We start from the raw sequence: 16,817 nt of genomic DNA on the forward strand, positions 1-16,817 counted from the left end.
TCCTCTCCTACACTAGTTTCTTGTGTTTCCAACTTTAAAAACTGCCATTATACCCTAGTGAAAGATAATCAGGGTCTCAGGGGCCATTTCATTTAGTGATGGGATGTTTTGATCTGTGAGTGTGAACCAGACCACTATTTTAGGATGACAAATTTCTGGGGATAGGAAGGTTTTAAATCTGTCTGCTCCCTTAAAAGAACTGTAAGAGCACAAAGGTAGTTAAAAATGGGTTTATTCTGTTAAAATACATATCTCAAGGGTATTGTTGTAGGGATATTTCTTTAATGACATTGGCAACTTCACAGCTACTTCCCTGTCTTTATGGAGTTCCCTCTGTTGTTGCATGACAGCTGTTTGTGTGGCCATATCGTGGACCAGATTAGAAAACTGACTCAGATGTAAATAACCATTAATGGGTATTCCTGTATTTTCTTTTATGTGCACTGCTGCCAAATACAAGACCACAGTCTAAGAAATCAATTTATTCATTTGGAAGTATGCAAAAAAAGGAAAAAGTTAAACGCTTCCTCTGTAGCTGTCATGCTGGCTTCAAAGTTTCTTCTTTGTTCATTTCAGCTAGCAGGCTTTCAAACTTAACTAACAAACATCCCATGGTTCCTTAACTTAAGATCCAGTTCTTTTGCTAGCCATGGCCTCAAATTTAGGCTACAGTTGGACATTTGGGAGCTCAGTTAGCTCAGTCAGCACCTGTCCTCACCCTTCTCTAATCAGTTCTCTTCCTGCTCTCCTGATCATTTCTGCACTGATATTGCGCCTGATGTAACAGCAAAAACATTTTTCTACAGTTGCATAAAGAGTTCAATATTTTAAACTGATCTGTTGAACAAATAACCCAGCAACAACAAAACTGCCTGATTTCAGAGCTGATGCAAAAATGTTGTTTTAGTAATGGAGTTATCTTCCCTTAAATGGCTTGATCCAAGGTGGTGTCTTCCCTTATATTCCTCTTATGCAACAGGGTCTTGTGTGCTAATTTTCTGTGGGCTTTCTGCATTCTCAAGTTCTCATAAATGATTTGATAATATTAACTTGTTCCTTCTATCTCATATGCTAATAGCAATATGCCACTGTGTCATCATTGTCATGTAATTATGTTACTGGAATGCTATTCACAACTGTGTGGCCTTCACATATGTGTAACAACTGACATTGGGTAAATCTATTTACAGAATGCAAATGAATGTTTCATTGGCAGTAAGACAGGTAAAAAATGAACTGCTTTGCATCTGGATATACATTAAATCTATACAGCATACATATTGATTCTTCTTTTGATTAAGCTACATTTTATAAAAGTGGGATGGATAGAAATTTTGACTGTGTAAAAATAGAGCTACTGATAAAATACTGATGTTCAGCTGTAACAGTTATTTCATATAGCAAGTGAAATAGTGAATATTGTTCCTTTCTTTAAGTACAGTACTGCTTGCATTTTTATTCTTATACTTGCTTCTTTTAACCATTTCCTTCTTGTGCTACAAAGCCTGTATAAACAATAAGGCATCTGAATTACTTTGAGAATCTTGGATAAGTATGTCAGAGCTAGTTTCTTTACTCAAAGCATCACTGAGACATTTTCCCTAACTGTTTCAGGTAAACTGTCTGTAAAACTGGATCATAAGCTGTCCTATTCCTTATGATTGTGATGTGATTTTGTCCTCTATCTAGTGAAGTCGCTTACTAGTCTCAACGAAAAATGACATGCCTTTTTGTTCATGTATTTCCAACCATCATTTTGCCTTTAAGAACATGTTTTATTTAAAGTAAATATGAATGCTGAATAACTTGGAAATGACCTTAAGTCAAGAAGTCAGTATCTACTTAACAGAATATTCACCTCAAGATACAAAGTCAGTTTCATATTTAGAAACTTAACCTAATTTTTATTAATAAAACATAAAGTACAAATTCCTGAATAATACATTTGTCCAGCCTAATTGGTTGCTTAGCTAAAAAATTTATGTTGTATCTGTATTACTTTTATGGTTTAAGGTTTTAAATTAGGAATAATAAAGTATTTTATCTGATTAAATAGCTAGTAGTTGGGTTTGTAATAGAAATATCTTGGATTTGGATATGGGGAAAAAAACCCATAGTGAACAGAGGCAACAAAACAAGAGCTGATTGACACCATACATCAGACTCAATGCTATTTCTCTTTTTTTCCTCTGCACACTGCATGAAATACCTATTCTGTGCCCCAGCCTCTTAACCTAAAGATGAGATTGGTAATTGATGATACATTTGAGACCTACATATATCTTACATAAAACTGCATGCATTGCACACAGGTTCAGTTTTAGAGTTGAAGATACATTGCAAGGTGCAATAGGAATTCTGTTTTGTTCCATATAGCGTGTGCATGTTGAAATCTGCAAAGTATACCTTCAAACTGAAGATTATTGCAGAGGCAATATTGTTTTGACAGGGTGAAAGCAATGGCTTTATATTGCTTTAAAAATAAAAAAGCTTCTAGCAAATTTAGCAGATTAGTAGATAAATTTGAAATGGCTTCTCCATTATAAATGCTGCTTCCAATTTTTAGGTGGCTTGTATTTTTTTTTAAGCTTTAAAATCTGAAGAGGATGACTACTATATTAATGGTGCCTGGACTATTGACTGGCCAAGAAAATTTGATGTTGCTGGAACAGCTTTCCATTACAAGAGGCCAACAGATGAACCAGAGTCTTTGGAAGCACTAGGCCCTACTTCAGAAAATCTCATAGTCATGGTAAAGTTGTAATCAATGTATTTATGAAATCTAAAAAATGTATTTGTGTTCTGAGAAAAGACAAGGCCATGAAGAAAATCAAAATAGGTTGTACCCTAAGGAAATCTCACAGAAAATGTCTCATCTCTTTTAAATGCAGTTCAGAATAATGGTAGTTGGAAATTCTAAATGGGACATATATTGCATCTCTACATATCTACATTGCTGATACATGTAAGTGTTGAGATACAGCATGACAGTTCTTGACACTTCTGTAGATGTCAGTGGTTTTAAGCCTGGCCTGAGTGTGAGGTGTAGTCTGACCACAGCAAGAGTATTGTCGTTTATCCCGTTTATGTTGCTGTGACATACATTGTTCTGAACAGATGGTACAAAATACAAGAAAGTAACAGATGTGACCAGGATCCTGATACCTTGTCTCTGACAGGAGGCAGTAGTTAGCCTACTGTTGCATTATACATTGGCGAGAAGCAGAAGAACAAGGTGACTCTTGCCCAGTATATTCTGTCGTCTGCCAGACGTGCAGTTCAGGGATTGCTTGAGCCATATAGGATATTTTCTTGTATAGAATGATTGTTGGCTGGATATTCACATTTTAGGCAGCATTTTCAAACACATGAATCCTGTTTCTTCTTCAGCAGGTGTGGATCAGGTAGAGAGTCTATATAGAATGAGTTATGCAATGATTATAATGCATTTCTCATTCAGTCAGTGCCACTGACTTTCTTACTGAAAGTTCTCTGTTTTTTTTTTTTCCCAAATGTGACTGCAAAGTATCACAGAAGATAGATATGAATGAGGTAGTAGGGGATAAAAAGTATCAGATTTCTGCATCTAACATGATACATATTTCTAGCAACAGAAAGAAGAAAAAGTTTGATAAAGTCAAAGACTAGTCTTGGATGCGTGGTATGCGGAGGATAGTCAACAGTGAGGGTAGCCGAAAACTCACAGTGACTGTTGCACTTCCATCTGTATCACCTGCAGTGATACAGCTGCAGTGAGAGTTTTGATACTCCTTTGAAGGACTCAAAAGGTGTGATTCCACCAAGCTAATGCTGTTGGCTGTTGAATTAGGGGAAAACAGTGACCTCGGCCACAGCCTGCTGCTGTTACTATTTTTACTATTAACTGTAGTCAGTGGAAGTGCAAACAAGGGCAGAGCTAGGTTCATAACTGCTGTGTGAGTAGCTCCTCCCTGTATTTCAGTGAGGACTGCTGTATGTTTGCACAGTAATGTCCTTAACCAGCTTTGACCTCACATAATTATTCAGCTGTCAATTTCCATTAAGACATTAATTTAATGAAAACTGGGTTTTTTTTTAGAACAATTATGTTCAGAATAAAGAACTAACAGAAGTTACTAAGTTGTTAAGGAGGAAAAAAGACAAAACTCACCTTAGACAATAATACTTTTGTATATGTTTCAAGTTAGTCCAGGTTCTTTTGGGAATATGTTAAAGAACTCCTATGGCTTCCTTTATAACTTTTTTCGCTTCCTTAGAACATAACACAAACCTAGATTAAATGTCACTGTAGTTGCCCTCTGCTTGCCTGTTTTAATGGTATAACCAGTTGTTTTCAACTACAGATTCTGCTACAGGAACAAAATTTGGGTATAAGGTATAAATTCAATGTTCCCATCTCTCGCACTGGCAGTGGAGACAATGAAGTTGGCTTTGCATGGAATCATCTGCCTTGGTCAGAATGTTCTGCTACTTGTGCTGGAGGTAAGACACTAGTCAGTCGAGCTACATGGTAAAGTGAATTGCAAGGTACAGTTTACTGCATAATTATCTAGGTAACTAGTTGAAAACATTTCTTTCAGACATGCCTCAAACCTGAATTTAGTGTAAGAACATTTATTTTATCACAGTGGGTTTTTGTTGGTTTCAAGTACTTCTAATATGTTCAGATTTTTTTGTTAAATACAGTATCTTGGCACAGTGTGGTTTTCTGGTGATGTTTCTTCTGAGTTTGTCTTGAAGCTGGTGTGTTTGCTTTTAGCAGGAGCTCTCTTGATAAAGGACATCAGAAGTTTTAAGTAAGGATATTGAAAACCAGAAGGCAAATAAGGCACCTGTAAATAAAGGGTTGTGTCTTTGTGTGTTTGTAGGTATTGCTTCACATGATCCTAGTCAGCCCTCTATCCTCCAGCCACCAAAGTTTAGGATGTATACTGGCAGGTCCCCTGTAGCAGATGATAACAATGGGATAATACTTCCCAGCCCATAGCAGTGTCTTAAGAATTGTTGCCCTTTGGCAGCGGTGGGGGGATTTGTAGATTGTCCCATGTGGTTCATCATGGGTGCCTTTTACCCTCAATTTACTGTATTCCTAATCCTCCCTCTAGTGGCCACGAATGCAATTCTTTATCTGTGGGAAAGCAGGACAGTTGGCTTCCTTCAAAGCCAGCACCGTTGCTGCTGCTTGGGCTAGTGAGTAGAAGTGCTGTGTGAATAGTATCTTTCTTCTGTCTGGAGACTGAATGCATCATCTCCCCAGCATAACTCTGATTCAGAAGATGTGGGAGAGTGCTCTAAGTCCACCTCAGAATTTCATTTTTCTGCTGTACTGTTCACTGCCCATAGCAAGAGAAAAGCACCATGTTTTTTTAAAGAACCCTTGGACCACATATTTGTCCTTTTCTTGTTTTTTTTTTTGTGGCTACTGGAGGTATTTGTGTTTGGAACCATCGTGACTTTTTTTCTGCTGGAACCAGCTGTGGCTGTTACTAGTTGTTCACTTTTTTAAATACAGCTGTTTGCTTTGCCGTATGTAATACACAGAGGACATCACTAATTATTTTCTGTGCCACTAGAGAAAGTCTCAAAACAAAATAGAGGAAGGTACTAACTTTCTCCTATATTTTTTATTGTTCATTTGCAGAATCCTGGTTGACAGATTGCTTTTTTAACTACTATTCTAGTGATGGTGAGCCTGGTAGGCAAAGGAACATTTTAAAGATGTAGTGTAAAGATGGGAAGTGCCTAGCTCATAGCAAAATACAGTTCCAAGTAACAGAACCTTACAAGTACTGCCAAATCACTTTTCTATGATAGCAGTGAGTTAATGATCTTTTTGAAGTAAATGGGAGAGCTCCCATTGGTTTAGATAGAGAATTTTAGCCATGGGTCTTCTGTCATGTAGGTCATTGTCATTTCACAGATTTGACAGTATACAATGGGAACAAATAATTGGCTCTGAAGGAAGCGACACTTCTCTAGGTCAAAATGTTTTGACTAACTTTTAATGGAAGATCTGTGCATCCCTGAAAACTGTATATGTTTATTAATTTCAAATTTTGTTGGGGGGTTTATTATTTTCAGCAACTTATAATGGATAAACCGTAAGGCGCTTGTCTTTCCTTCCTCTTAGTATGAGGATATATACTATGGGCACGTATTTTCACTGAGATCTGTGCTCAGGGAATAAGTATTTCATTGTAGCTGTAATTCTTGTTAAAAATTGTATCTGCTTTCTCCATATGAGTACTTGCTATTCCCTGCAGTTTATGAAACACCTTTCTCCATGTGCCAAAAGAAGACAAAATTCTAAAAAGGAACTGAGTCAGGGAAAAAGAAAAAGGAGACAAAGGTGATAGAGACAGGGACCATAACTGGAAAATTTGGCTAATATAAATAGGGAGTGTTGAGAAAACTTAGAATTGAAACCACTGCATAGCTTTGGTTATTTATGTAGGTTCATTATCAAGTCTGTTACTGAAGTTCTGGTTTTTTGAACTCTTATCTTTAGGAGAGACATTTCGCTCTGTATCAGAGGAGAGCAAAATATTAAACAGTTAAAAGATTTCTGACTGAAAGTAGAAAAAAAAAAATACAGTAGGCAGGGAATATTAGTATGGAAATTATTTTTTACTCATGAAGTTAAAAAATATAGTGACTTTGGGACAAACTGTAAACAAGTTAGGGCATCAACATCTTCCTGCCTGTTATTGTAGTTGATGTAGCTCCCTGTAGGGCGTACACTGATCAAGGCTGATCATATGATCTGACCCTATACTTTGGCTTTTGTAATTTCTTCTGCCCATTTCTTGGGATCAAAACCATGGGTTTTGGGGTCGGAAGTCAATGGAGTAGCTGTTCTTTTTGAAGGAGACTGTTTTGACATTTACCCCATCACATCCAATGCTCTTGGTGGGAACATCACACCTATTTCTATACCTCCTGCATGTCTCAGGAATTTGTTCATTAATAACTCACCCCCATCGGCTCTGGTTTCTGATATATCTTGATCATATCTTGATCCAAAAGCTCTAGATGATGTAGAGCCAGATATGCCTTCATATCAAGGTTGTAGACAGACCTAAGTTCTAGTCAACACATTTTTTTGTTTATCTCTGAACACGCCTGTATTTTAACATTATGTCACAATTGTAGGTATATGTAACACTTCAAAAGGTGCCTTAAAAGAACATAAAAATAGCAAGTATCTAGAAGCCAGGAAATGACAGTTATGTTTTTTGAGGTTCTGGCTGTTCGTGAAACAGAATCCAGTTGAGCAGGGACCATTCTCTGAGGCTGTGTCACAGGCCTAGTTCACATACACTTTTCACTTCTCCAGTCTAATGCTCTCTAAATTGAGCTGACTGCGTCTGCATTACATACTATTTGACTAAGTCTGTGATGCTTAAAGCATAATTGATGTATGTTTTTTAATTCAAGGAATCTAAAAAATAGTAAGAACTGCTTTACAGCCCACCAAGTTGATATTTCTGTATTGTGAACTTGAGGGTGTGTGCTGAACGTCCCGAAGCAGAGCATAAAAGCAAGAGCAGTATTTTGACAGTGCAAAGTTTAAGTGGTTTTGGAGTATTTGATGTTGCAGAAGTGTCCAATTTTGTGCAGTCTCTTCATAGTATTTTGAGGGCAATTCACTGCATTCAGCTGTTCCTAGAGTTGCTTGTAGGCCTTGTCTTGGAGAGGGTTCTAGAGCTGTCAGGAGCCAAGAAGCAAGCTAACAGCAAGCTAAGAACAGCCTACAATCTTTCATTAGATGATAACATGCTGCCTTTTGCACTGGACTTCTCTATTTTGTTCATCTCTGCTGTCCTGACAAGTCACATCTGAACAGTAAAACTGCTTTAACTTTTCAAACAGGACCTATGCTTGTCTCAGTTTTGCAGAATAGAAAGAGCATGGTAAATGGAATGGTAGGGAGGAGAAGGAGGGTTTCCTGATTACAACAGTGTCAGAGCTCTGGATTCTATTTCTGCCTCCCGTCTGTGGTTCTCATGTGATACTGAGCAATTCAAAGCATACATTACAGTCTTACTTGTTAATTATCAGTTCATCGTTCATCACTGCATGAACTGCGAATAAAGCAAAGTATTCTGAAAACTCAGCCAAGCTCGTGAAATTGGTGGACTCTTTCCACTGCAGACATTGTGCCTCCTCTTCCCCTGTAGTATTCATAAAGTGGTCTAGGAGATAAAGTTTGTGAAACAGTTACATATTTAGATTGCCTCTAAAAAGCAGAAGGAAGTTAGAATTTCTTTCATGAGAGATTGTAAACTGTGTATTTCGTAGTGTCATTCAAGTTAAAGGGGAAAAGAACAAAATATTCCATAGTTTTCTCTGCCAGTGAACGTCACCTTCTGTACAGTGAACCAAGCAGAATCAAGTCTCTAAAGTCTGAGGTTTACTTTGGTATTTTCTTATGTTTTTCTAAAAATAGGTTTTTCAGATTTTCTGGGTAGTTAAATAAGTTTGCCTGGTAACAGACAACTTTTTTTTTTTTGTATTCATGTACTCATATATAGGATGAGAATACAATTTCATTCAATTTTAGCATGTCTTAGTGTCTGTTCATAGGCTTGGAAATCTAGAACTGCAGCTCTTCTTTTTGGATGCTAGAACCAGTATTTTCCATGTTGAAAAACATTTCTTTAAAATACAAATTTAGAGTATCTGAGCTAGTTCTTCCTGTCTGGGAACGTTACATAAAACTGAGCTACATGTGTTCTCAATATTAATTCCCTTTTTCCTGAAAGTTTACTGATAACTGTTCTACTCTGAGTCAAGAGTTTTCAGAAGGAAATTTGTTACTATCTTATATAGGTCTTTATAGGTATGTCAGACTTAGAAACTACAGGAAAACTATTCCAGAGAACACCAGAATATACAGCCGGAGGAGAGAACAGGTTATTCAGAATCTTAGAGTCATGGAATGGTTTGAGTTGGAAGGACCCTTAAAGATCATCTGGTTCCAGCCCTCACTGTCCTGCCGTTGTCAGAGTCACCTTCCACTAAAGCGGGTTGCTCAAAGCCCTGGCCAGCCTGGTCTTGAAGACTGCCAGGGATGGGGCAGGCACAGGATGGATGGATGGATGGATGGATGGATGGATGGATGGATGGATGGATGGATGGTTGGATGGATGAATGGATGGATAGGTGGGAACAGTAGAACAGTTCACTGGAATTCAGAAAAAATAATTACAACATATTTTCCTTAAGAAGCTGACTATTATTTAATGAGAAAGTCTGAGAAAGGGAAAAGTAGAATACATAGAAACAGCATATGAAGTAATAAAATGATGGCTGGAAAGAGAAGAAGGAAGTACTAAAATAGGAAAGGGTGATGTATATTGCTTACAGGTAATAGAGTTGTAGTTTATTTACTGTCATGCCTGTCTGGCTGTATATGTTATCTTCTAGCAAGTGTATCCATAAATATGCTTAATAAGGAAGTGACTGCTGGTGCTATTGTACAAAAAAAAAAAAATCCACTGAAAGAAAAAAATCCTTCTCTGTGTTTTTACTTCTGTATACATTTAAAAATAACTCCAATAAGTGCATGCCCCCCTTTTCTAAATTTCTTCCATGCTTAATAATTCTAGCAGTAAATGGGAACAAATGACAGCATTTGTTAATCTGGAATTTACCAGGTATCCTAAGCATTGGTTTTGATCATTTGTCCTATTAGAGTTCATCTCCAGATGAGTTAAATGTCTTAGATATTCATTGGGGTTTATGACATAGTCAGTACACTATTATAAGTAAATTGATTGCCGTTCAGTTTTCTTTGTTACTCATCACTTTTGTGTCTACTATGTTTTTCTTCATGTCCTTAAATGAATTGTGAAACTGTCTTTAGACAAATAAAACATACTTGTCCTCGTCAAGAAAAAAATGTAAGTTTGGCTCTGTGATGAACATCTTGTGATCCGATGAGTGAGCTCAGAAAGTATGTCTGGGTTAACCAGCATGCACTAGTTTTAGTGATACAGGATTCACCATGTATTGGTATTGGCATCTTTACAATTAACTATTGCAATAGCAAACCACAATTTTTGGGATTGGTTTTAAAAATAGATACAACATTTACATGCCTGCAGTTTTAATTTAAGAATAAAATGTGTTTCATGTAATTTAAAAGTTGGCTGCTGAAAGTTATACAGACTATTTGTGAATTGAAATCTGCAAAACATCTCAGTTCTCTGGAGATTATGGTCACTAAACCACTGGAGTTTTGTTTTCTATTGGAATTGCATTGACCAGTCATGAGGACATTTTATCATAAACTATAAATCTGTAGATTTGAAAGGAGAATGTTTTTGTCTAGCTGCTTGTAATTAGTCCCCCAAGAGTTTAAATGAATTTGTTTAGTGGTGCTTTTTAGGTTATTTTAAGAGCGACCATATAGTCAGGGAAGAGTTGGTTACTTAAAAAAGTTTTCTCAAGGTCCAGGGGGCTTAACCATGTTAGAGCTGTTGTCTGGGTAAAAGCTGAACTTCTAGTTTTTTCCATTTCTTTTTCTTGTCTAAGTTAGAATATGAATTTTGTTTTTGAGATTTTATTTTATATAACACTGCAATTAGTACGGAAAGATGCAAAGTATACATACTGTCTGGGAAGATGCTGAAGAATATTTTAAAACAGTATGAATATGTCTCCTAGCATGGATTAAAAGTTCTTCAGTGTGTGAGTGATTAGTGGTGAATACTGTCTTATGGATGTTATGCTACCTGACAGATTCAATAAATAACACATCTGGCTTACATTTTTTTAAAAAATGAGCACAATGATGCTTTGTGTTTGTAGTACTTCAGAGTACTTTCTTACTACATAGCACCTCAGAAATGAATTTACTGAGGCTGCCAATTTTTAGCCAAAGCCTAGAAGGAAATGTGTCTGATGCCAGTAGGAAATTCAGTCAAAACATTACTATCTGTGCTATCCCATAAATGTCTTTGCAAGAATAGTACGCATTATTAAAATACTTTATTCTAAAATATGTATAAATTATTTTTGAATAATTATTTTTGACAGAAATACCATTATGAAGGCAGGATTCAGCCTATTTCATCAGCCACCAAGAGAACTAAGGCAGCTTGTGATAGAAAGGATAAATGATTATTCAGCAGTTGAGCTGAACATTAATTCTATGTCAGCTAACAGCGCCATGTTAGTAGCATGGCTGTTTGGCTAGGCCTTTATAATACTGTTTCTTGTCGTAGTGATGTTTGAGTAGAAAATTGCAGAAGAAATACTCCTACTAAGGTTGTCATAGCTAATTTTAATAATATTCATCTGTTGGCAGTGGTTGCATAGATTATGGAGTTTAAAGCTTCAAGAGATAAACCCAGCATTTTTCTCTCTCATGCTGCAATTGATGTCTTTTCTCTACTAAAACAGTACTAAAGGAGTATAGAATCAAAGAAAAGAACTTGTCACTCTGCATATCAGTGTACGTATATATATTTAGAGAGAGAAAACTACTAGCCATTTTGAAGTTTTGAAGAAGTATAAAGATGTAAAAATAAGTGACAGACAGGGCAGCATAAAAACGAGAAATTTGCTGACAGTGCAGTGCTAGAAGACATAGGGAAGACTGGGATATGTTGTAACCCTGACAAAGGCAGGTTTGATTTTAGGATATATTTGTTTAGAAGTATAAATGACACTGCATAAGTCACTAGTAAAATCACGTTGGAGTACTAGGCACAGTTTCTATTGTAGCTGTAGTAAACTCGGGTGTGTGGAGGTTTGTGAAGTGTTGTGAGGCTGATCATGATCAAAGCAGTGGTCTACCAAACAGCACAGATACTGCAAGAGTTAGTTGGTTAACACAATAAAGTTACTTAAACTGAACTCTGTTGTGGCTGTAGTAAACTCAGGTGTGAGCAGGTTTGTGGAAGTGTTGTGAGGCTGATCAAAGGAGGCTGATCAAAGGAATGGTCTACCTAACAGCACAGAGACTGCAAGAGTTCAGCTGGTTAACACAATAAAGTTACTTAATCTGAAAGAATGTTTTTAATTAAAAAAGACCTAACTTGGCAGTTAATACATCTAGAATGGAAATTGGAATGCTTTTAGTAGTCACAAATGAGAAGTTCAGAAAAGAAAAATGTATTTGGAATTGAAGTGGACCTTGATCAGTTTATGAAAGGGGTTACATAGAGTGACTCCCAACAATAGAAGGGCATTGCTTCTATATGTATATTCCAAACTCCTTTGTTCCAAGGTTATTTAATTGCCCTTACAGTGCAAGATCTCACTGAATTTCAGCTTTCTATCAGTTCATGTAATTGAAATATTAGGTGCTGAGAATGCTATAAATTGAATGTCTTGATGTGAAGCTCTCAAGTCTTTGATATCTGATACATGAATACCTGAAAGAGAACACCTGTATGTTAACATAATCAACCAACAGCTGTGTAGGCTTGTACTTCAGGCCCTTGAGGGTCCCCCATGATAATGATTTGAGTTGTTTCTGAATTCCGACGGAGCCTATCTAGCAAAATTATTTTTTTCCAACATGTAAAGCACATAAATTAAAAAAAATGGAGGTTGAATAGCATTCAAAAATGGTTGTTTTTTTTATCTTGTTCATGTAGATTTGGTATGTAGGATACACTTGGAAAATACTCTGGTAGCCTTCTCTGCTGTTTGATACCTGTAGAAAGAAGAACCTGATTGGTTTACCTGGCTCACCTGCAAAATGTGTCTCATATTAGTATCTTTTTCATAACTAAAACTTACTTTAAAATGACTGTGATGTTTATGGTTAACCTAAGATATCAGATGTGTGAAATTATTTACAACTTGATTTAGAGTGCTTACTTTGTGAAGGTTGCATGTAGCTGTAATCAAAAAGCGCATATCCCAGGAGCAAAGCTTCAGACGTTGGCTTTAGGTGCTGCAGTAGAGTGAAGACTCCAGCATTAAGCATTTTTGGTCTCAGCATTGTTAATGATTTTGAAGTGAGGTGATGAGCCAGGTGATTTTGAGGGCCGATACAAAGTTCCCACCTGCTAAACAGGCATCCTGTAAGAAATGTTGTGTTGAGTGATGACTCTAATTTCCCTCCTGCTTGTCAGAAATGTCAACATTAGAGTTGAGGGTACATGGAACATTTTTATGTGCTTAAAATCCAGAATGATGGGTTTGCCTGAGAGTATTTTAATTAATAAGACTGTTTTTATATGAGGGATAATAAACATGTTTTGTGGGATGCCATGACAGTAGCAATTTGCTGTTGCAGGGAGAAGAGGTTTCTACTGGAAGTACATCTCCAGAAGAGTAGTACTCTTAACTGTGTATCATAGAAAGTTGAGAGGTCTAAGAGGGCAGGGAAAGAGAAGGTATTTTTAATATGCATTCTGGGTGACAGTGCAGCCAGGGCAAGATTCAGGAGGAACTCATGGCAGGAAGACAAGGGGTTTGATCTGCAACCAGAAAATAAGACACTGGTCTAGCACAGGCAGGTATAAATTTTCATCCTTGTCTTCAGGGTGGTTTAGGAATTTTATATCAGGCTCTAAGCAAATAAAAATCTAGAAATAATCTGTGGGCTAGAAAACACAGTCTTGCCACCTTAGCTAAATTACCACCAAGTCTCAGAAGTTATGATGTGCTCATGGGAATTTGGAATCGCCTTAGCGATAATTAGCAACCTACTCTTGCATCTGCAGCCCCCTGGGGGAGTGCATGCCATCCTCAAAATTCGTGACCATCGGGAACAATGTCCTTCATACATTACATCATGAAGACATTTAATTTGTTTATAGACTGGGAGACTTCTGTTCATAGCCAAGCAGGATGCTTTGTGGGCCAAACTTCAGGGATCTCAAGTTTGGGCTTGACTCACTGTTGGAATTAAATACCTGAATTTCATATAGATCATGTTTTAGGAACCAAAGTAGGAGATTTTATTCTTGTCCATAATGAATAGTAAAAGAAGCAATTGCAAGGTAAGTTGTTTAGTTGCTTAAAGTTGCTTAAAATGAGCAAAAGTACTACAAATACCTGATGAAAGAAATCTCATGTTTTTAGTGGAATATTTAGTGTCTGAAAAACATACTTATGTAATTATTTTTATTACTGCACAGCTATCTCCTATAAAAAACTTGTCTTAAAATGAAAAGAAGGCTGTAAAGTAAAGTTGGCAGATATTTGAAGCCACAATGCTTTAATCCCTATTTAATTGTATGCATTTCACATGTTGGAAAAGTTAAATAATTGCTTCTCTTTTTAAGAAAGGATCAAGGATTTTTGCAACTTTTATCATACAAATGATTCTATTACTTCAGTATTATGACTACTCATGTTCAATAAGACCTGCATACAAACTGTGGATCCACAGTGGTTTTATGCTAGCAAACAGCTTGTTTTAACAGGAGAGGAGGAGGTCATATGTACTACTCTTTACAGCAGTACTCTGAGCTGCACTGTTGTCATATCAGTGTCACTTTAGTGCCTTTTTTCAGATCCTTTTTTTTTTAAATCAGAAAATGCTCAGTGTTCTACCTTATGATGTAGCCTTGGCATTGGTAGGTTGTTATGTTTTCGGAATAGTAATCAGGTCTGAACTTCCCTGTTGATGGATATCAGTGAAAGAGGAGCTGTGAGCGCCAGACAAAATGAGTGTTCACAGAAACAAGCTGTATCTTTCAGAATGAATAATTCTACTATTTTAATGAAGAAAATGTTTATAGAATAACATGTATAAAAATGCAACACTGTTTCCCAGTATTGCTGGGTTATTTTAAACCAGAGCACATAAACAATAATTCTGCATTGAAGTGTGACCACATTCTATTTGTTGATGTTTTCTTCAGAAATTTAAGTGTGTTTTACTAGGAGAGGAGGGTAGGCAGAAAATTGATTTTGTGCAATATACAAATAAAAACAATCTGTTAGTAAATCTATAAATATATTCCTTTTGTTTTGGAAAACAACAGCAATTTTAAATCCTCTGTCTTAGGGGTGGCCTAAAATTGAAGGAAACTGAAAGATTTATTGTGGTCGGGGGCAATTCAAGCAATTGGAACTCACATGCCTACAGCATTCAGCCCCTTAAAGTGGGATAGTAGGGTTAATATTCAATAGGTAAAATCTGCTTTTGAGTTTACACAAGTAGAAGAACAGGAATGATTAATTCAAGGTGTTTCATTTCATCCCAAGGTGTGCAGAAACAAGAGGTAGTGTGTAAAAGGCTGGATGACAACTCCATTGTACAAAACAGTTACTGCGACCCTGACAGTAAGCCTCCAGAAAACCAAAGAGCCTGCAACACTGAGCCTTGCCCACCCGAGTAAGTCTTAATCATTAAGATGGATGTGTTTTGCATAGATAAAAAAATCTTGATAATCTATAATAAATCCTGTTGACCAAATGTGTATAAAATTTTAACCGACTATTAGGATCCTGTCTTATCAGACAGGGTATTATTTGGTTTTGGGTTTCAGTTACGGTTTCTTATTTCTCTGAAATCAGTTGTGGAAGATAAATACTTTGACCTAGAGGAGGTCTGATTTGACTGAGGAGCAGTGGTTTTTAAACTACACAAAGCAGCTCAAATATTGTAAGTAAAAACATACTAGCAAAGCAGCTTTTTAAGGTCTGAGTGTCAGATGAGGTAAATACTGCTCAGAGTAGAACTGGAGACCATTCTTAAGGCAACAGTGACTGAAGAATGTCATGCATGACGTAAATGTTATCCAGTGCCATAAATATTTACATGCATGTGCTAAATGATTGCCATATTTTAAAGTATATTACGTTAAAATTTGGGTTTAAATTTTCACATGAGAAATGGTAAACATGGAAACTGCTTTGTAGACCAAGCCATTTACTGGTAATAGTTTCGTCAGACAACTTCATCTCCAGGATACTTAGTGTTGCACAGTAATGCTGTGTGCCTTTAGGATTAGATGTCTACTTTAGTTTTATTTTTAAAGATAGCTGTATGCTATATATTGAAAAGTTAATTAAAACCACAGCAGCTCATTTGTACAAAAATGAGATTTGGCAAGGACCTATAGCATAACTTAATCTTACTACAAAAGCTGTTTAGAAACAGTTGTGATGTTCTGCACTAGAAAATAATTTCAGCATGCACACAACAGTCCTTATATTTTGAGATAAAACGTTTCTTGATTCACAAGCGCTAGTTAGTTTAGCTTTGGTGTTAACTTGTAGCTATATTCAAATTAGGCATAAAAAATCATAAATACTGATTAAATGCACAACAAAGAAATACTGAGGTCTCTTAAATGTCTCTTAGAAATTGTAAAATTGTAGCTCGAGGGACACCAGCAGAAATGAGACAAGATTATAATGCATTAAAATCCCAGCAGATCTTCATAAAGCCAGTTTCTGCCTAGAGTATCACCTGCTTCCCTGGTGTCATGACTGGTTGCAGAATGGCAGAGCAATATCTTCTATACTTACTCCTGTGTGTCATGTACCATACTCATCTGACATAAAGAGAAGTGAAGCCATTACACTCTTCATACCTTGAGTGTGTTTGAATGAATGTGCTGTCTCACATACAGGTCTAAGTCATTGTCCCCACAGTCTGTCTGTAAATACATGTTTACCTTGCAAGGGTATGCACTTGGATTCTGTTTGGATAACACTGTTTAGTATGGGTATAAGTGCACTAACTAAACACTTCACCATTACTTGAGAGCAGAACTTGGGAGATGGTTTGTCTGGGAACTTGGGAGACATGTTTGGTCTGTTTGTTTTTACTAAGCGCATCCCTATCCTTTAATTTGTGCAGCTTAACTATGAACAAATTAGCACTCTAATAAGTA

The 16,817-nt window shown here is 36.6% G+C and overlaps 1 protein-coding gene across 3 annotated transcripts in view; it reads left to right on the top strand.

Moving 5' to 3' along the window:
* Positions 1–16,817, top strand: part of ADAMTS6 (ADAM metallopeptidase with thrombospondin type 1 motif 6) — a 151,757-nt gene that overhangs the window by 117,593 nt on the left and 17,347 nt on the right. For all 3 annotated transcript variants that reach the window (XM_061475698.1, XM_061475700.1, XM_061475699.1), the window contains exons 19-21: positions 2,589–2,752; positions 4,344–4,482; positions 15,181–15,310. In XM_061475698.1, coding sequence (XP_061331682.1) covers positions 2,589–2,752; positions 4,344–4,482; positions 15,181–15,310 — 433 coding nt within the window. The remainder of the gene's footprint in view (positions 1–2,588; positions 2,753–4,343; positions 4,483–15,180; positions 15,311–16,817) is intronic.

Source organism: Pezoporus flaviventris, unplaced genomic scaffold (assembly GCF_033815535.1).
Source record: "Pezoporus flaviventris isolate CSIRO_AGI_PZ_B2104156 unplaced genomic scaffold, CSIRO_AGI_Pfla_v1 ptg000089l, whole genome shotgun sequence".
Taxonomy (NCBI): domain Eukaryota; kingdom Metazoa; phylum Chordata; class Aves; order Psittaciformes; family Psittacidae; genus Pezoporus; species Pezoporus flaviventris.